Here is a 17,051-nt window from a genome sequence, read left to right on the forward strand (position 1 = left end):
GTAAGACATGCACACATGGCTACTCAGGAAATCCTGTTGTAAGAAATTACCAAGGCCAGATTACCAGACGCATATCTGCTAAAAGATTAAAACAATCAATGTTGGAACTGCTTTTTCTCAAGAAACTGGGTGCTGTCAAATCCGCTCCTTTCAAATCATTATATATCCCCACTGGGTCAACTTCCGGCTCGAAGCCAAGTCTTCAATCAGTTTTCGGCCCAGTTTTCTTGCTGCTTCAGTAGACATAGTCTTTTGCCAGAGCTTCAGCAGCAATCCGCCTTGGAAACAGACACAACATGACATTGTCAAATTAACATGGAGCACACACAGCTCGTGGCACACGAGGGATGAAGCGCACGTCTGGCAACAGACACCCACCACTCTCCTGTGGATAGTGAAATGTAGACAAAGCTGGAGCGTGCCGATGGGGTAATAATTGCCTACAACTGTGTGAGGAGACACAGGCCATTCATTCAGCTCAGGATCCTTTGTATTGATAGACAACTGGGCTTGTTCCCTTGTCACCAGTGTTGCAAGTCAAAATGATTGAAGACGCGTGTTAAGGTCTTTTTCTGCAATTGCACATAGCTTCATGGCTTATGAAGCAGTGGCCTGGCAGTTATAACCATGCACGTCTTTGGTTTTACTCCAAAGCAACCAAGAATTTGCACTTCTGCCAGCTAAAGCCTCAAGCTAAAGAAGCAAATAGCAAATAATCCTGATACTGTCATCCAGGCAATGAGCAGTGGCTCTCTAGGAAGCATGCCTGACCAGTCCAGCATTAGCACCAGTTTGCAAGATAGTAATTGCCTGCTCCCCACTCCTCTCAGTGGTATAGAAAAATAAACTCCTTTTAGTTTTCTAGTAGACTTTTTCTTATCCTAGTAAGTTTTCTTTTTCTTTTTCTTACCCTAGTTTTCTTTTTCTAGTAAGAAAAAGTCTACTAGAAAACTAAGAGGAGTTTATTCTCCAGCAAACCATGCTTTTGTGTAAAACTGGCAACAGTGAAGAGTTGAATTTGCACGGTATTATACTGGAGAGATAAGGAGTTAAGAGGAGAAGGCAGCAAACGGTCCTCTTGCCTAGGAGGACCACAGGAAAGGTGAGGACAGCAGGAAAGATCTTGAATAGCAAGGCCTCTACTGTTCTGCCTTCAGACACTGGTGAAGGGCAGAGCATAGAAAGTAAAGCTTCCACCGCCTGTGAGTCGAGAAGCTTTAGAGGTAGCACAGCACTCTCTTGGTACAGGTCCCTGCTGGACTGGCTGAGGCAGCTAGAGGAAAATAAAGAGTAATCAAACTCAAAATCAAATCACGAAATCAAATATCTCTCTGGGTTGAACAGGGTCCCGTCCTGAGACCCTCTATCTGCTGTGGAAGTTTACAACACCAGAAGAGGACTCCACATCTCACAGGATGTATTTAAATGTTTGAGAATCCGACTTTACAAAAACAGTATGTCACATTTTGTCACCTGAGTTTTATAGCAATAAGATTTAATGTTTCAGGTCCCTGCTGAGGCTGTGGAACCAGATCCAAGACAAATTTAGTTAAAAGCTCTTTTTTTGATCTGCAAGGTGGTCACCAGGTTGAGTTACCTGTGAGTTAGCTGGCATTGAACTCTCAGCTGAATGCAAAGCTTGTCCCTTCAAAGCAGAGTCAGGGAAACCTCCAGCCTGCAAAGCCAGGGATTTCAGCTCTGGACTTCATTATGGCTGCATCTGCATGAAACTTCTTCGTCTCTCCCTTTCCTTCCCTCTGCCGTGTTCAGCATCCGTACCTCTTTTACTTCCTCCCTCCCTCCAGTGCTGCCCTTATTTGCTCTGCTGCCCTGGTGCTCTGCTCACTCCTGGCTGCCCTGATGCTCTTGCTTTTCCTTGCTGTGCCCCCTGCCTACCTGGAGGTAGGTCAAGAAACCCTGAACATACACCACCAGTCATGGGATAGAGCTGTTGAGATCCTTATTCAGACTATGAAGCATCCCTCCTGCCATGTGCAAGGTGTGGGGGAAGCAGTAGATGACGTGAGGATGCTCTTTTGTAACGCTGAATAGCTTCATTGAACAGCCTTTTTCAGCTATGAACACAGCTAGTGAGAGAATTTTCACTGAAATGAATAGACAGAAGAAGATCACAAAAAAAAAGCGCCATAGCTCTGGATATTAGTTTTTCAGTGTATTTTTATATTGTATTTTCATTTAACTTTTCTTCATAAAAGACAAACAAGAATGTCCAGCCCAGCAATACCTACGGATGAACTGAAACTCAGAAGAGTGTAGTTCTGTGTTTCACCGCTGGATGGTGATGCACAACTTATTTTGGCGAGCGTGGGGAAGCCAGTGCTGTCTACGGCTGCGGTTTTGCAGGGACAGATGATATTCTCTGACAGAGCAAAGATTGAAACAAAAACAACCAAAAACAAAACCAGAGCACTTGTGGACACAAAAACTGTTGTTCAGGATCGTTTGCCCATTTTTTTGTAAGGACCTCAACTGATCTAATAACTTCAGTTACAGCTTTAATTGTTTCAGATTTAACTGGTGAAACACAAACTAGTGTTTGTGGTTTTAAAGTTCCTGTGAAAACTGCAGAAAAAAAGAAGTAAGATCATCTGCTTCCACAAATGATGCATTTGTCTCGCATGAAATCCTCCCCGAATATCATCAGCGTTATCCCATCGCTGGATCTGCTCTCTGCTGTGTTGTTTACTCACAGTTGCATTTTTAGCTGTACTGTTTTACAGTTAGTCTCTAGGAAGTGTTATAGTATTTTATATCTAAAATCACTGTGTTCATATGGAGAAAGGTATAGAAAGAGGGAACAAGATATTAAATATCTGTGCACTACAGACATTTGTAGGTCGGGCTCACCTGTTAATTGATTTCCTTTGTGAAGAGCTCTCAGTGAAAGCAGGACTCTATTTTGCTGAGGACTGAAGTCACTAATGGATGGGAGGAGATCCCCTTCAACAAGCATCCTCTGAGGCAGGAAAGCCTGGAACTTGTTTATGGTCTGTAAATCCGTAGAGAAGTGTGTGGCTGCAATGAAATCTACACCATTAGCCCAGTCTTCACCAAAATTTGCTTCTGGATCAGAGAGGTATTTTAAACTGAAAGAGATTAAAATAAAAATGTAACAGGTAATTGAAATCCCCTGTAGAACACATCAGTTGATCATTTATCCCAAACGTGTTTTGCTCAGTATAAAGTCCTGAGCGATCTCAATGCCACAGTGACTTAAAACTCCCTTCGGCACTTTACACCTAATTTCTCCTGGTATCACTGCCTGTGCCTGAACTAAACACGGCTCCTGACTCTGGCCCTGCCTCCCGGAGAGGAATCAGCATCTCATTTTAAGCCCACAGCCTGCCCACGCATCACAGCCTGGGCAGCCACCTCTCACTGCTCATCCCATGCTCTGAGAGAACAGAAGGAAGAGTAGAGCCTAAAGAGCGGAAGCCTAAAGTAAGAAAGCTCATGCAGACTTTGTTGAGATACTATCCTTCCAAAGAGGTACACAGGTGAGAACACCCGCCTTGGCCACCCCTCTCGTCCCCGTACCTGTCCTGGAACTTAGGCAGCGCGTAAGCAATGGAGGCGACGTGCGCCTTCCACATGAAACCGAGGGCATCATCCACTTTGAAGGAGGAGACGACTGCAGAGCTCATGGCTTTGTGTTCTGTAGATAACAGATACTGCAGCAACAGGGAGGGAAAAAAGGTAGAGAAACAAGGGGGTAGTTTAAACTCCTGGTTGCTTGCACTCCCCAGGCTGCTTTTCGTAGGTGTGGGGGTGACTGTTGTTGCTCTGGCAGTGCCCAGGCCACATCAGCATCTCCCGTGAGAACTGGCAGCTCCTGAGGGGTCCCTCCATTCCCTTGGCATTTTCCTGCCTCAGGAAAACCTGCTGTGCATCAAGATCCATCGCTCCACTGAGGATCAGGCCAGTTCCAGAGCAGCTCTCCCTTGGTGATTGACCAGTCTTGATCCTAAAACCTCCACCTTCACTCAACAGTTGCTGCGAGAGACTTTGGGTTTAAATATCCTGATCATTATCCATTATTTGACTACCAAGAAAAATGTTGAATATAGAAGTCTATTTACAAAAATAGTCATTGAATCTATGGAGTAAGAAATATTGCCATGCTTGGGATTAGGGAACAGCTGAATGAGGAGGAAAGAGAATATCTACTTGCATAAATAAATGTCCTTCTGAATGAAGTTTCAGTATTTTCAGTTTTTTAGATGTTGAAAGGAGTAAACGAACCCTATAGAACCAACGCAAGGCCGTTTCTCAAGGGTCGTGTTCTATCTCGCATGCTTATTTTTCAATGCTAATGTAAGCAGTGTAGGAAGAATACAAATATAACTTAACAAAACAGTCTCTTGTGGCAGACTCCAAAATACAGAACTGTCTTAAAGGAAGACAAAAGTCTATAACCTGTAAAAATCCTAGCCTTCTTATCTCTGACTCATTTTATGCTATACTTTTCATTTTTCTGCTTGTTAAATTTATGTCAAGCTCTTATTGAAAGCAAACCAAGCTCTCTGAATCTTGCAAATAACAATGATAATAGTTTTTAAAGGTAATATTCTGGTATCATTTCCTACAAAAAAAAAAGAGTAAAATTACTTACTTCGAAATAGGCCTTCCAGTCATCCATGAGCTCGGGAATGCGAGACCGGCAGTCGGCAACGCTGTAACAGAAATCATCTCTTCGCTCCTCTGGTGGCAAGAGTTCTATCTCATAGTGCAGCTGCCCAAAGAGGCCAGCCTCCACTGCCCCCAGAAAGGGTATGACAGCCAGGTAGTAGTTCATACCTGTAGCAATAATTAAGAAGAAGGAGGTGTTAACCACAAGCAAATGAAAAATTCCCGCGTAGCAAAATGAACGCTCTCCCATACCGAATGTAACTGTTTCAAATTGCCCCTGACACAACTGTGTTCGGCAGTGGGACGTATGTACTGAAATGCACTAATGATGGTATCTGCATTGTTTAGATAGGATTTGTAATATTCATTTATATATTGTCCTTTAATAGCCTTGCATCAGCTGACAGTGTGCTATACTTTGCAGGAAAGGACAAACAACTAAAAAAGTTAGGTCTTTATAAATTGTCACAGACAGGACATCAAAGATCTCTCATGTATTAGTTGCAAACTAAGCACAGAAAGACTAAGGGATACTTCATGAAATTTTTTTTCATTAAAAAAAACCCTCTTCTATGCATCCTAGACATATAAGAAAGGAAAAGACAAATACTAGTGATATTTTACTGGAAAATAATAATTTTGCTCATAAAAGGATCCCACTCACTGAAAACTTCTTGGAAATTACCTCAGTTTGTTTGTTTAGATTTATTTTAACATGATGTCTTCCTTTGGTCTGATCCATCAGTTGAAGCTGTCAGATCCAGCATGTAGGAAACTCAAGTTCAGTTCTCACCTATGCCAGGCCACATCTCCAGTGAGAGTGCCCATAGGACTATTTGATCCTCCTCATTTGAAAGGAAGATTTTAAATTCTCCTCTTAATTGTGTCCTCTTCGTAGAAATAAAGTTTAATAACTTTCAGTAAAGAAGAGCCTGGAGGACAGCTGCTCTCCCTCTTGGGCGGGTATTTCTGAGTCGTTGCACTGAGAAATCATTTGCTCGTGCTTGGTCTCAGGGCCACGGACCGCTGAGGTATTTTGTACACAGTCCCAGCAGTGAGGACCAAAATCATCAAAACCTGACCACCTACCATGTATCCCTGTTCTACTCATGGGAAACGATTGTTTCACCTCCTGTATGTGAGCCTGGCTGGGAATTCAGGAGGAAATGTATGGCCAGGCAGAAGAGCAAAGGAAAAGTCCCAAGTGATGAGAAGACAGTGTCTCACTGGGAGTCATTGCTAAGCTGGGTCCTGCTTTTGTTCACTATTTTCATGAGAAGTGTTGAAACTTGGATTTCATGTCAGAAAGTACTTACATTCCTTTAAGTAGCCTTGCACAGATTACATATTTGTATCTGCTTAAGGGGATCAGAGGACAGAAAACAATAACAACAAAAAAAGTCGTTAAGCAGAGTGTCTCACATGCCTTGTGTTACATTATACGTGAATTTCTGATTTAAGCTCATTCCTGGCTTCATATGACTACTCATCACAGAATCACAGAATGTCAGGGATTGGAAGGGACCTCAAAGGATCATCTAGTCCAATCCCCCTGCCGGAGCAGGACCACCTAGATTAGATCACACAAGAACGCATCCAGGCAGGTTTTGAACATCTCCAGAGAAAGAGACTCCACAACCTCTCTGGGCAGCCTGTTCCAGTGTTCTGTTACCCTTACTGGGAAGAAGTTCTTCCTCATGTTTAAGCGGAACCTCCTATGTTCCAGCTTATATCCATTTCCCCTTGTCCTATCATTGGATGCCACTGAGAAGAGCCTGGCTCCATCCTCATGGCAGTCACCCTTTACATATTTATAAACATTAATGAGGTCCCCCCTCAGTCTCCTCTTCTCCAAGCTAAAGAGACCCAGCTCCCTCAGCCTTTCCTCATATGGGAGATGCTCCACACCCTTAATCATCTCTGTGGCCCTGCGCTGGACTCTCTCAAGCAGTTGCTTGTCCTTCTTGAACTGAGGGGCCCAGAACTGGACACAATATTCCAGATGCGGCCTCACCAGGGCAGAGTAGAGGGGGAAGAGAACCTCTCTCAACCTACTAACCACACCCCTTCTAATACACCCCAGGATGCCATTGGCCTTCTTGGCCACAAGGGCACATTGCTGGCTCGTGGTCATCCGGCTGTCCACCAGGACCCCTAGGTCCCTTTCCTCTGTGCTGCTCCCCAACAGTTCATTCCCCAACTTGTACTGGTACGTGGGGTTGTTCTTACCCAGATGCAAGACTCTACACTTGCCCTTGTTGTATTTCATTAAATTTCTCCCCGCCCAACTCTACAGCCTGTCCAGGTCTCTCTGAATGGCAGCACAGCTGTCAGATGTGTCAGCCACTCCTCTCAGTTTAGTGTCATCAGCAAACTTGCTGACCATGCACTCTATCCCCTCACCCAAGTCATCGATTCATCGATGAATTTGTTAAACAATACAGGTCCCAGTACTGACCCTTGAGGGACTCCACTGGATACAGGCCTCCCACTGGACTCTGTCCCGTTGACCACTACTCTCTGGCTTCTATCCTTCAGCCAGTTCACAATCCACCTCACTATCTGATCATCCAGAGCACACTTCCTCAGTTTAGCTGTGAGGATGCCGTGGGAGACTGTGTCAAATGCTTTACGGAAGTCAAGACAGACCACATCCACTGCTCTACCATCATCCGCCCACTGGTGATGTCCTCATAAAAGGCTAGCAGGTTTGTCAAGCATGACTTCTCCTTAGTGAAGCCATGTTGACTGCCCCTAATGACCCCCTTATCCTTGATATGCCTAGAAACAGCACCAAGGATAAGTTGTTCCGTTATCTTTCCAGGGATTGAGGTGAGGCTGACCGGTCTAGAGTTACCTGGGTCTTCCTTCTTGCCCTTTTTGAAGACCGGAGTGACATTTGCTTTCCTCCAGTCCTCAGGCACCTCTCCCGTTCCCCACGATTTAGCAAAGATGATGGCGAGTGTCCTGGCAATGACATCAGCCAGCTCCCTCAGCACCTGCACTTCACGCCAGAGAGGGAAACCACTTACATCCCTGGAAAAACATGGCAGGCACAAGTACAGGCTGGGTGGAGAATGGATTGAGAGCAGCCCTGAGGAGAAGGACTTAAGGGTGTTGGTTGATGATAAGCTCAACATGAGCCGGCAATGTGCACTGGCAGCCCAGAAAGCCAACCGTATCCTGGGCTGCATCCAAGCAAGTGTGGCCAGCAGGTCAGGGGAGGTGACTACTCTGCTCTCGTGAGACCCATCTGCAGTACTGCATTCAGCTCTGAGGTCCCCGACACAAGAAGGACATGAGACATGGACCTGTTAGAGTGGGTCCAGAGGAGGGTCATGAAGATGATCTGAGGTCTGGAGCACCTCTCCCATGAAGACAGGTTGAGAGAGTTGGGGTTGTTCAGCCTGGAGAAGAGAAGGCTCCAGGAAGACCTTCTAGCAGCCTTTCAGTATCTAAAGGGGGCCTACGAGAAAGCTGGAGAGGGGCTTTTTACAAGGGCTTGTAGAGATAGGATAAGAGGTAATGGCTTTAAACCAAAAGGGGGTAGATTTTGATTAGTTCTAAGGAAGAAATTCTTCTCTCTGAGGATGATAAGGCACTGGAACAGCTTGTTCAGAGAAATTGTGGAAGCTCCAGTTCTTTGATCAAGCTGATCTAGTGGAAGCTGTCCCTGCCCATAGCAGGGGGGTTGGAAGTACATGTTGTTTAAGGTTTGTTCTGGTCCCTTCCAACCCAAACCATTCTATGATTCTATCAACAATAAGAGATGTTCCTGTAAAGTCTGAAAGACTTTTTGCATGTTCCTACTGCAACAGAGTACGTCAAGGCTGAGTTTATACATTTTCTGGAGGCAACAAAACTGTTGTCATGAAAACGTGCAGTGTTTAGAAGTAAGTGAAGAGCAGGAATGCAAACACTGAGAAAGTAAAGGTAGTAGTTTTTGCTCCAGGAAAGTCCCCTGCTTGCACAAGGCTATGCAGTGACTCTTGTGACTTGTCACTGCTTGGGACACCTTCCCACGAAGCATCTAGTGTCAGCCACCTGCAGAGATGGGAAACTGAACTTAGCAGTTGGAGTGAGTATCACATTGAGCTTTGGTTTTACTCTCCATCTACCTTTTCAATTTACTCTATGCTTACGTCTTTGATCACTTGAAGATCATTTAACTGTTGTTGTTACATTTAATTGCTGGCTCACAGCCAGAACCTTCATTCAAAGGGCCTCTACAACAAAGCACTCGTGGCAGGGAAGGGACAAAGTGGTTTGCTGCATCCTGCCAGCAGATCTGGTGGAAAGTGTACTTGTAACAGAACAGCCGGGAAGCTGAGGGAGTGAGGGACAGAAGTGGTGGAGGGAAAATGTGCTAGAGAAAAAGGAATGTGAGGTTTTCCCTTCCTTAAGAAGGGAAAGAATATTTAAACTGGACAACTTAAAAAGCCTTTTACCTCCTTCGAAAAAAAGAATTCCGTTATTTTGTTTCCTTTAGGTATACGTAGTGATTGTAATCTGTAGGTTGGTCTTGTCTTTCTTTCCCCCACCCTGTCTGTCAGTTCCATTTCTTTACAAAAAGAAGACAAACTTTCTAAAAAAGCCAGAGTTCCAGTTTCAGAAAAAAAGAGAGTCTAAGAATATTGCCTTTGTCTCAGATCAGATAAAAAAAGGAATCTTGTATTTTTTTTCTAAAAAATAATGTGTTCAGTCAACTTTTGAAAAATGGAGACAAAAACATCTTTTGGGGAACTCTATTTGGACATGTTGGGATATATTACTCAGTTTGTGTGGGCAAATTAATTAAATATTTTTGATTAATCGCATGAGAAAATTTAACAGTTCTTTATGCTTTTTCATGGACTCAGAAAAAAATGGCGTTGTAATACAAACTGTGTTGAAATTTATCTATACATTGTCGTTTGAGGAGTCTATTTCCATATGGATAGTGGCTGTAAAAATTCCAGAGAGAACACGCACACATGTTCTTGCACTTGAGACAGAGAGCACTGTAGTATTGGTGCATTTTCTACTGTTGCTAAAAGTGTTATTGATTGTGCTGCCCTGTCCAACAATAAATGGATACCCTTGGGTTGCATGTGGCATTCCAGATCGCTTACTTTCCTCTTCTGCAAACCTCTTAACTAGAAGTGGATACAACAGGTCTTTTTTCCTTTCTATGTAAAAAAGATGGTTATAGTATCCTGTCTTACACATTATTATTTCTCCCGCGATCCAGGCAGAGGATATAGTGGACCTACCCTTATGTCACACAGGAGGATAATGTGCACCATTACATCTATCAGGAGTGACGCCAACAGCACATATGGCTGAGCTGGCTCACAGATGGCCCTTCAAAAGATGGTCCTCCAAAGTTTGTCACTTTGCCTTTTCTCTGCACTGTCTCATGCAAAGGTGGTTCCAAATTTGATATCACCATCATGGAGATTACATTGCTTCCTACAATGCATGATGCTTGCTTAGATACAATGGATAGACCCATTGTCCTGTTACACCTACGGTATACATTTTTACAGACTAAATTCTTGTGTGTCTCATGCTAAGAGAAACCATATATTAACTTCATCTCTCCAGTTCAACAAGGCCTATGAATGGAATGAATCATCAAAAGTATCTAGGAATTTTGGATGTCTCCATATTTGGTAAGATTGAATTATCTGAATGTGTGGTTTTAGAGATATTGAGGAAAACACTGAAAATGTCAGTGTCATCGACACTGGAAATTCAGTTCTTTACACTTCTCTCTCTCTCTCTCTGTCACTGTCTTCGGTTTGTTGCTGGTTATTGGAATAAAGGAAAATGTTAATAGAATTTCAGCTTACTAGAACTCCACAGCCAATATTCAAGCTAATAGAAATTGTCTTTTAGCTTATATACATCAGGACAAAGTATTAACTCAGTTTTAGCTCAGTACTTGAAAGCCTCATGGATAATTTTTAGTGTAATGAAGATAATGAAGTTATTTGGATATCATGGGCACAAAGTCTCCCTTTATTTCATTTTCTGTAGCCTACTGACCACAGAGAAGCTGTGGAAGTGCAACTGAAGACTGAAAAGTCCTGTCAGATTTGTATTACCGAGAGTGATTCAAGAACTACGAAGATTCTTGCTTGACATGCTCACTTTAGTTTGAAGTACTACCATCTAAACTGAACAAATCTTCTCTGGAGTAACTGAAAACTACAATTTCTACAAATGCCTACAAATATAGATGTCCGTCACGGTGTTAACCATGCATTTTTACATGCATTATTGCAGTGTAAATGTTTTTACAACTGCAAATTTGCATTTTTTTGCCTTCCTCAAATAAGTTATTGAAGTCAATTAACTTTCATTTATGCACTCACACTTAGATGTCTTGCTGCAAGTTTTCGATGGAGAATTATGTAGCATTGAAATTACTTTGTAATATAGAAGCCTAAGGGGAAGAAAGATTCTGAATTGCCTTCTAGGACACTAATCATATTTTGGAGAAGAACAGTGTAATAAGCATTTACTTACAGGACCACCAGCTTCTTACAGATATGCACAGGAGGTCTCCATCTTCATAGCCACAGGAAGTCACACTGGAAGGATCTGCTAATCTGCCTGAATCAAATGAAATAATACACCAAACACTTCTCAATCTTTTCACTCAAGAAATAACACTGAGATGAAAAAAAAAAATAAAGGAGTAAAGCGTGCAGAATTTTGCTCAGAGAAGCAGAACAACTACTATTGTTTTGCTTCATAAACTACTGTTCCTACAAAGTCGAATTTCTCGGTCAACACTTCATGCAGTACATAGTAATTTGATTGTGTTTTACAGTTTGATTTATTCCTCACTGTAAATGTATTCTGAGAATTTATGGAACCATCTGAAAGTAGGACATCGCAGTGATATTTTTATAGAGATATAAATATACATGCACATACGGACATAAACGCATGCATAGCTGATGCATCATTTTCAATAGATACAGGGCTGCTAGTGTAGGAGAGCTGCTTAAAGAGCAGAATAACACAAATTACATGTGCTAGTAATTGTCTCACCTAATTGGGTTGTGTGATACAGAATCACTTCCAGTTTAATGATGCATACAAACATGGCCTTACTATGAAGCTAAGCATGCAAACGTTGTATCTGATTAGCGTGTTTTCAAGCATCTGTGCTGCAGCAAACACGCAAGGCATTTCACAATTATTCGTGACAGCACGTAAGGCATATTTTACTTTAAGCACGTGACATGGAGAAATAGCCTAATTCCTGACAGCACAATGTACATGTACATTATGTGGTAAGTAGTCATGCAGTGAGTCAGGAAATCTGCTTTAAGCAGACATGAAATTACTACCATGGTCAGGTCCAATGACTCAAGCTATTCGAGAAGCTCCCAAACTCTGCCCTGCAGAACACTTACTCTCTGACGAGTCAGCTGAATGCCAACATTGTCATTTCTGTCAGATTAGAGCTAAACCTTGTCACGTTCTTTGAAAATCAACCCAAAATTTCTGATACTTTTTATTCAAGAAGAAGAGATGATCATGAACCATGTGCATACAGATTATCCTAATTATCCTCTCTAGCTGACTGGATAGAGCTTGTGCTTTGGGGCATGCTAGCTGCTCAAGCCTGTATTTTTCAGTAGCAGAGCACTGAGAGCATGAACTTGAAGTGGTGAGGAATGCAGTTCAAGTGGAATTATATTTTTTTAAATGCAAAAATGGTATTTTTTAATATTTACAGAAAGATTTTTTTCAAGATTCTACTTCCACCTGGAAATAGGCCGCAGTAGTTCACTGGTATGCAAAGGGGATGAGTGGGAAGGGCAAAGGAAATGAAGAAAAAGAAGACAAAATGTTGCAGAAGAATTGTGTATGAGATTTACCAAAGATTGTATGCCTAGGTGTTTTGGGAAAATGAAGAGTCCCTGGCAGTATCACTGATAGTTATAAAATATGTATAAATTACTCAGAGCTGGAAGCACTAACCCCACTTCCAGGTCTACACTCCAGATTTGTCTTCTCCGCTTCCTCCAACTCCCTGTGCTTAACATGATCGTTATTTCAATCTTCAGGTCTAGCCAAGTTACCTGTCTTTCTCTGTATTGACAGTGCCTCCCAGCTGTATGTCATCAGCAACTACATACAAACTCATCAGCAAGAGTTCTCTGCTATTTTTTGTGGCAAGGTGGTTAACAAAACAGCCAAATGCAGTTGTTCTCGAGAATGATAATTGAAGAACTCTGAGCATATCCTCCATTTAGCTGTAAATTTCCTTAGCAACACTTGTCAATAAATTCTCCTTGAGGTGTTCCTTTACCAGATTTGCGATTCCCTACTTCATTCTGATTTTGCAAAGTGTCATTAAAAACTTCCATTTTATGCTTTGATTTTACAAAGGGAGCAAATGCATTTCTGGACTTTGGTAAAACGTCACTGATATCACAGAAGAAGATACCGAGTTAGTCTGACACAATCTACCTTTGATTCACATAAGATGCGCTTTATCCCTTTTTCTATTTAGCTCCATGTCTTTAAATATTCTTTCCTCTATACTTCTTCTAGTGTCTCATGTACTGCTAATGTAAGAGAAATAAACATTTATTCTTCCACGTATGGGTAGAAACTATCCAGTTTCTTCAGTCTGTGTAGGCAGGACTCTCAGTTTGGCTCCATCTTCCACGTGACAACTCCTATTTCAACAATCTCATTCCTATCAGCCATATTGTCTCAACACCATTGTCTCTACTGTAAATTTAGGCAAAATACTGATTTTGTTTTATGGCCATGAGTAGATTATTGCAAATCTTTGTACTACTCTTATTAAGTAGAAGCTTCACTTGCTCTTTATGGTTTGTATAGGACCATATTCGTAAAACTATTTTCTCAGCAACATAACTTTAACGACTAGAGCTGTTAATTAAACAATTTCTGTAGAATTTTCAAGAATCTACTGTCTTGCACCATGAACTCAAATCCTGCTTTTGTTTGCCTAAATTCACTATGCCAATATACAAATGCTTCAGTCATTCCTAATCTCAGCCAGCTGTCTTTCTGGATTAGGTTTAGCCAGTTGCTAACCTCACTACTGTATGCACCAAAATTATGTCTTTCTTTCCCCCTTATCCATTTACCCTTCAACTTCTCACATTTTTTACAGTAAAACTCTTTCCAGCCATGTGATATTTCTCCTTCTACTATTTTTTTAACCTTCCAATCACGTAATTTCAAAAATATATCTCCTTGTCTAAGGACCAGTCCTGTGACTCTTTGGACGGTGACTGAAGATCTTTACCTGTTTGTGCAGCCTGATACAAATCTCACTCTCACCCATCGTGTCCCTTATCTTTATCTGGGAGCTGTCACTGCAACCAGGCACATCTTCACTTTGTGTACGAGGTCACCCTGTGTAACTAGATCCTTTCTAGCAGGTCACCCCTAAAGTGTAGTATCCAGTCATCTTTACCAGCACCAGCCATCCTCTTTATCTTCTCTAAAGAAAGGAAAGAGGAAGAAGCTTGCCTAAACTCCAGCCAAATTCTCCTTGCTGCTCTCTGTTTACCAGCTAGTTGCCTGCTTGGATTTTGCTTACTCCACCTCCTTTTCTATTAGGTGTGACTAAATGCTGGCAGCGTTCTTTCACCACCAGCTGAAGCACCTCTGTCTTCTTCCAAACATACAGCTTCAGACAAACTACCACCTCATGAAACTACAGATTGCAACCAATAACGAAAAAAAACAGGCAGACAGATGTATTTGCTCACACCTGGTTACCATGAGGCTCAAGTTCCTGAAAACATCATTGGCTATTATTTCCTTCTTCCCAGCTCTCCTGGTTGCTAGAACAAGGTAAATCAATTCCAGCTTTGAATGGAAAGCTTCACTGACTGCTGCGTGTGAAGCAACATGTGGGAGAACAAGTTCTCTGATAAAGCTCATAATAAGATGTTGCAGCTTTAGCCTCAAGGGTCATTTCACACACATTTCTCTGTCTGTTTTCTTGGCATGGTCAACAAGTAAACAAGAATAATGAATTTGGGCACAAATTAAAAAAACAAAGCAAAACAAAAAAAAACTGCCAACAAACAGAACAAACTTCAATTATCGTAAAAAAAAATAAAAGTATTTAGAAAATAATGAGGCTACTCCTAAACTAATTAAAAAGGGCAAATAGTAATATATTCTCAGAGGGAGAGGTGGGATTTTGACCATCTGTAATAGAAATGAAACTCAAACTACTAATAAAAGATCATAACATTAACATCAAAAAAAAAAAGCTTCTCAGCTAACAATTTAAGAACAGCACTGCAGAGTGCAGACCCTAAAACCTACCTACTATAAATTGGAGCAACTGGGAACATCTTTTCAAGGATTTTCAGCTAACTGAAATATTGCCAATCTAAACCACAGATCTTCTGGATTCTGACCAGTCCCATGTGTAGCAACACCTTTTACTATTAGGAAGTTTAACAGTTGTTGCTCAATAAGGCAAGGGGGTTCCCTTCATTCAGGATTTCTCTTTCAAATCGGCAGCGTAGCTCAGTATGTCAAAATTTACACCATCTGAGGCTATACTGGGCTTGTGAGGCAGAAACCTTGGAAAGAATGGCCCAAAATGGGTCTGATAAACATTAAGCTGTTCCAGCAGCTTAAGGACATAATTCATACCTGTACGAAATTGCCACCCATGCTGCAACGGCAATCCCCAGAGAATATTGCCAAAATTTTGGGATCCAAAGGCGGTAAAATATTTGGCTGAAGCATTTAACAAGTTCTTATACACTCCTAGTCGTTCTTGATAGTTCCAAGGATTGATGATAGTCTTGTTGTCCTTTACTTGGAAATCCAGCAGGTTTTCAGGGGCAAGGTCCCACAGAGGGGGATAGACGTCTTCTCCAGTGGCATCATTTTCACTCCATGCTGCGTCAGTCGCTGGACTCAGGTTAACAATTGCTATGAGAAGAAGAGCACGTGTGCTTAAGTAGGGCCACATTCTGACGGTTTGTGACCCAGGTGTTCGTGGCCCCAGGGCTTTTATCATGAAAGGCGAGGGCTGGGCAAAAAAGGGTGACTCAGGCGCAGAGGTCTTGTCTCCCTTCCCTCTTTCCAGTGACCTTGACGTGGCATTGCCAGATGAGCAAGCTGTGAATAATGCTCTGTCCTCCCCTAGGGATCTGGGGAGCAGCAGCAGATATTTAAGGGGGATCAATCTGACTGGAAAATGTCCAAATCTGTGCTGCCCATGACATATATCCACCCTCCCGAAAGGCTGGGATGCCACAGTACAGATCGTACAGTCATGTTATCAGACTTTTTGTCCCCGTTTCTTACTAGCTGTCACCTTCCCTTTCCCTGTCTAGTTCCTCTGGGTAGAGAGGGGACAGCAATGCCGCAGAGCTCGCCCCAAGCCAGGCACAGACAGGGTTAGGTTAGGACTGAGGTGCTCTGGGGAGAGCTCCAGGTGCCGACCAAGAAGCAGCAGGGACGTGTGGCAAGCACTGCCTTTGGCACCTTTGTCTTTTGGCCTTGGGACAACTGCCTGCAGCCTTCAGATCCTAAAATTGTTGGAAGCTGCCAAACCAGCCCAGTTGCAGGCTGTGCAACACCTGGCTAGCTGTATTTTTAGTGTTTGTTTCTCTTGCATTTCAATGGTCATTATAAAGACCTCGCCTCCTACTAAACCTTCATGATCTTGTAGACTCCAAAGGGGATAAAAAAGCCACCCCTACAGTGATTAAATCAGCCTCTGATGAAGTTATACTCCAACAAAATGAAACTGTACCAACTACCTTCACCTCACCTACCTCAGGACTTTATAATCTTCAGCTGCTTTTTCTCAGATAAACCAAGGTTACAAAAGAGCACTTGGCAAACAAACACATCATTTTTTATCTCTGTAGTCTTTCTTTCACCTGAGAAAAATCGCAAATGCTCATTTTCTTTGAAGTAATTCTGAGAGTTTTAATGGGACTCTGTGTGTTTAAAGTACCTTAAACCAACACCCTGGTGGCAAGCAACTCAAAATCGACTGCAAACTTTTGACAGTATTTCTAAAAGAAATGTAACAGTTCAATTCAAAATTTTTCCATCTTCTCTACTTATTAAATAGATTTTCTAGTAAATAGCATAGTTTTTCAATAGTCACTTTTTATTTTTAGCTCTGTTCATGTGAAAGAAACCCAAAGGCTTTTGAAAAACAATCAGTGTTCAATAAAGTAGAGAGATTAGCACAGATCTGAGAACACTTTTCCTAATCATGCTGCCTCACAGAGGTTTCGAATAATCAAGTTGTTCTTTCATCAAGTTTCTACAGATAGGATTTATCTAACCTAATTGTGGACATTTAAACATTAACCTAGCTATGCAGATTCCCTCAATAGCCAAAGCAGAGAATCAGGCATCTCCAG

General features: G+C 42.1%; 1 protein-coding gene across 1 annotated transcript; it reads right to left on the minus strand.

Moving 5' to 3' along the window:
- Positions 1-150: 150 nt before the first annotated feature.
- Positions 151-15,637, minus strand: C2H6orf58 (chromosome 2 C6orf58 homolog). The gene is made up of 6 exons (XM_086631965.1): positions 15,313-15,637; positions 11,164-11,250; positions 4,634-4,818; positions 3,559-3,692; positions 2,869-3,107; positions 151-278 (listed from the first exon to the last, which is right to left on the minus strand). The coding sequence occupies exons 1-6, from the start codon at positions 15,635-15,637 to the stop codon at positions 151-153; spliced, it is 1,098 nt and encodes a 365-aa protein (XP_086488091.1).
- Between the last annotated feature and the right edge of the window lie 1,414 nt (positions 15,638-17,051).

Source organism: Tauraco erythrolophus, chromosome 2, assembly GCF_009769465.1.
Source record: "Tauraco erythrolophus isolate bTauEry1 chromosome 2, bTauEry1.pri, whole genome shotgun sequence".
Lineage (NCBI taxonomy): Eukaryota > Metazoa > Chordata > Aves > Musophagiformes > Musophagidae > Tauraco > Tauraco erythrolophus.

Coding starts and splice junctions, on each gene's coding strand:
- C2H6orf58 (XM_086631965.1), bottom strand. CDS start 15,637: ATGTGGCCCTACTTAAGCACACGTGCTCTTCTTCTCATAGCAATTGTT. Junction 4,819..11,163: donor TGTAAGAAGCTGGTGGTCCT/GTAAGTAAATGC, acceptor TTATTGCTACAG/GTATGAACTACTACCTGGCT. Junction 3,108..3,558: donor CTGCCTAAGTTCCAGGACAG/GTACGGGGACGA, acceptor AATCTCTTTCAG/TTTAAAATACCTCTCTGATC.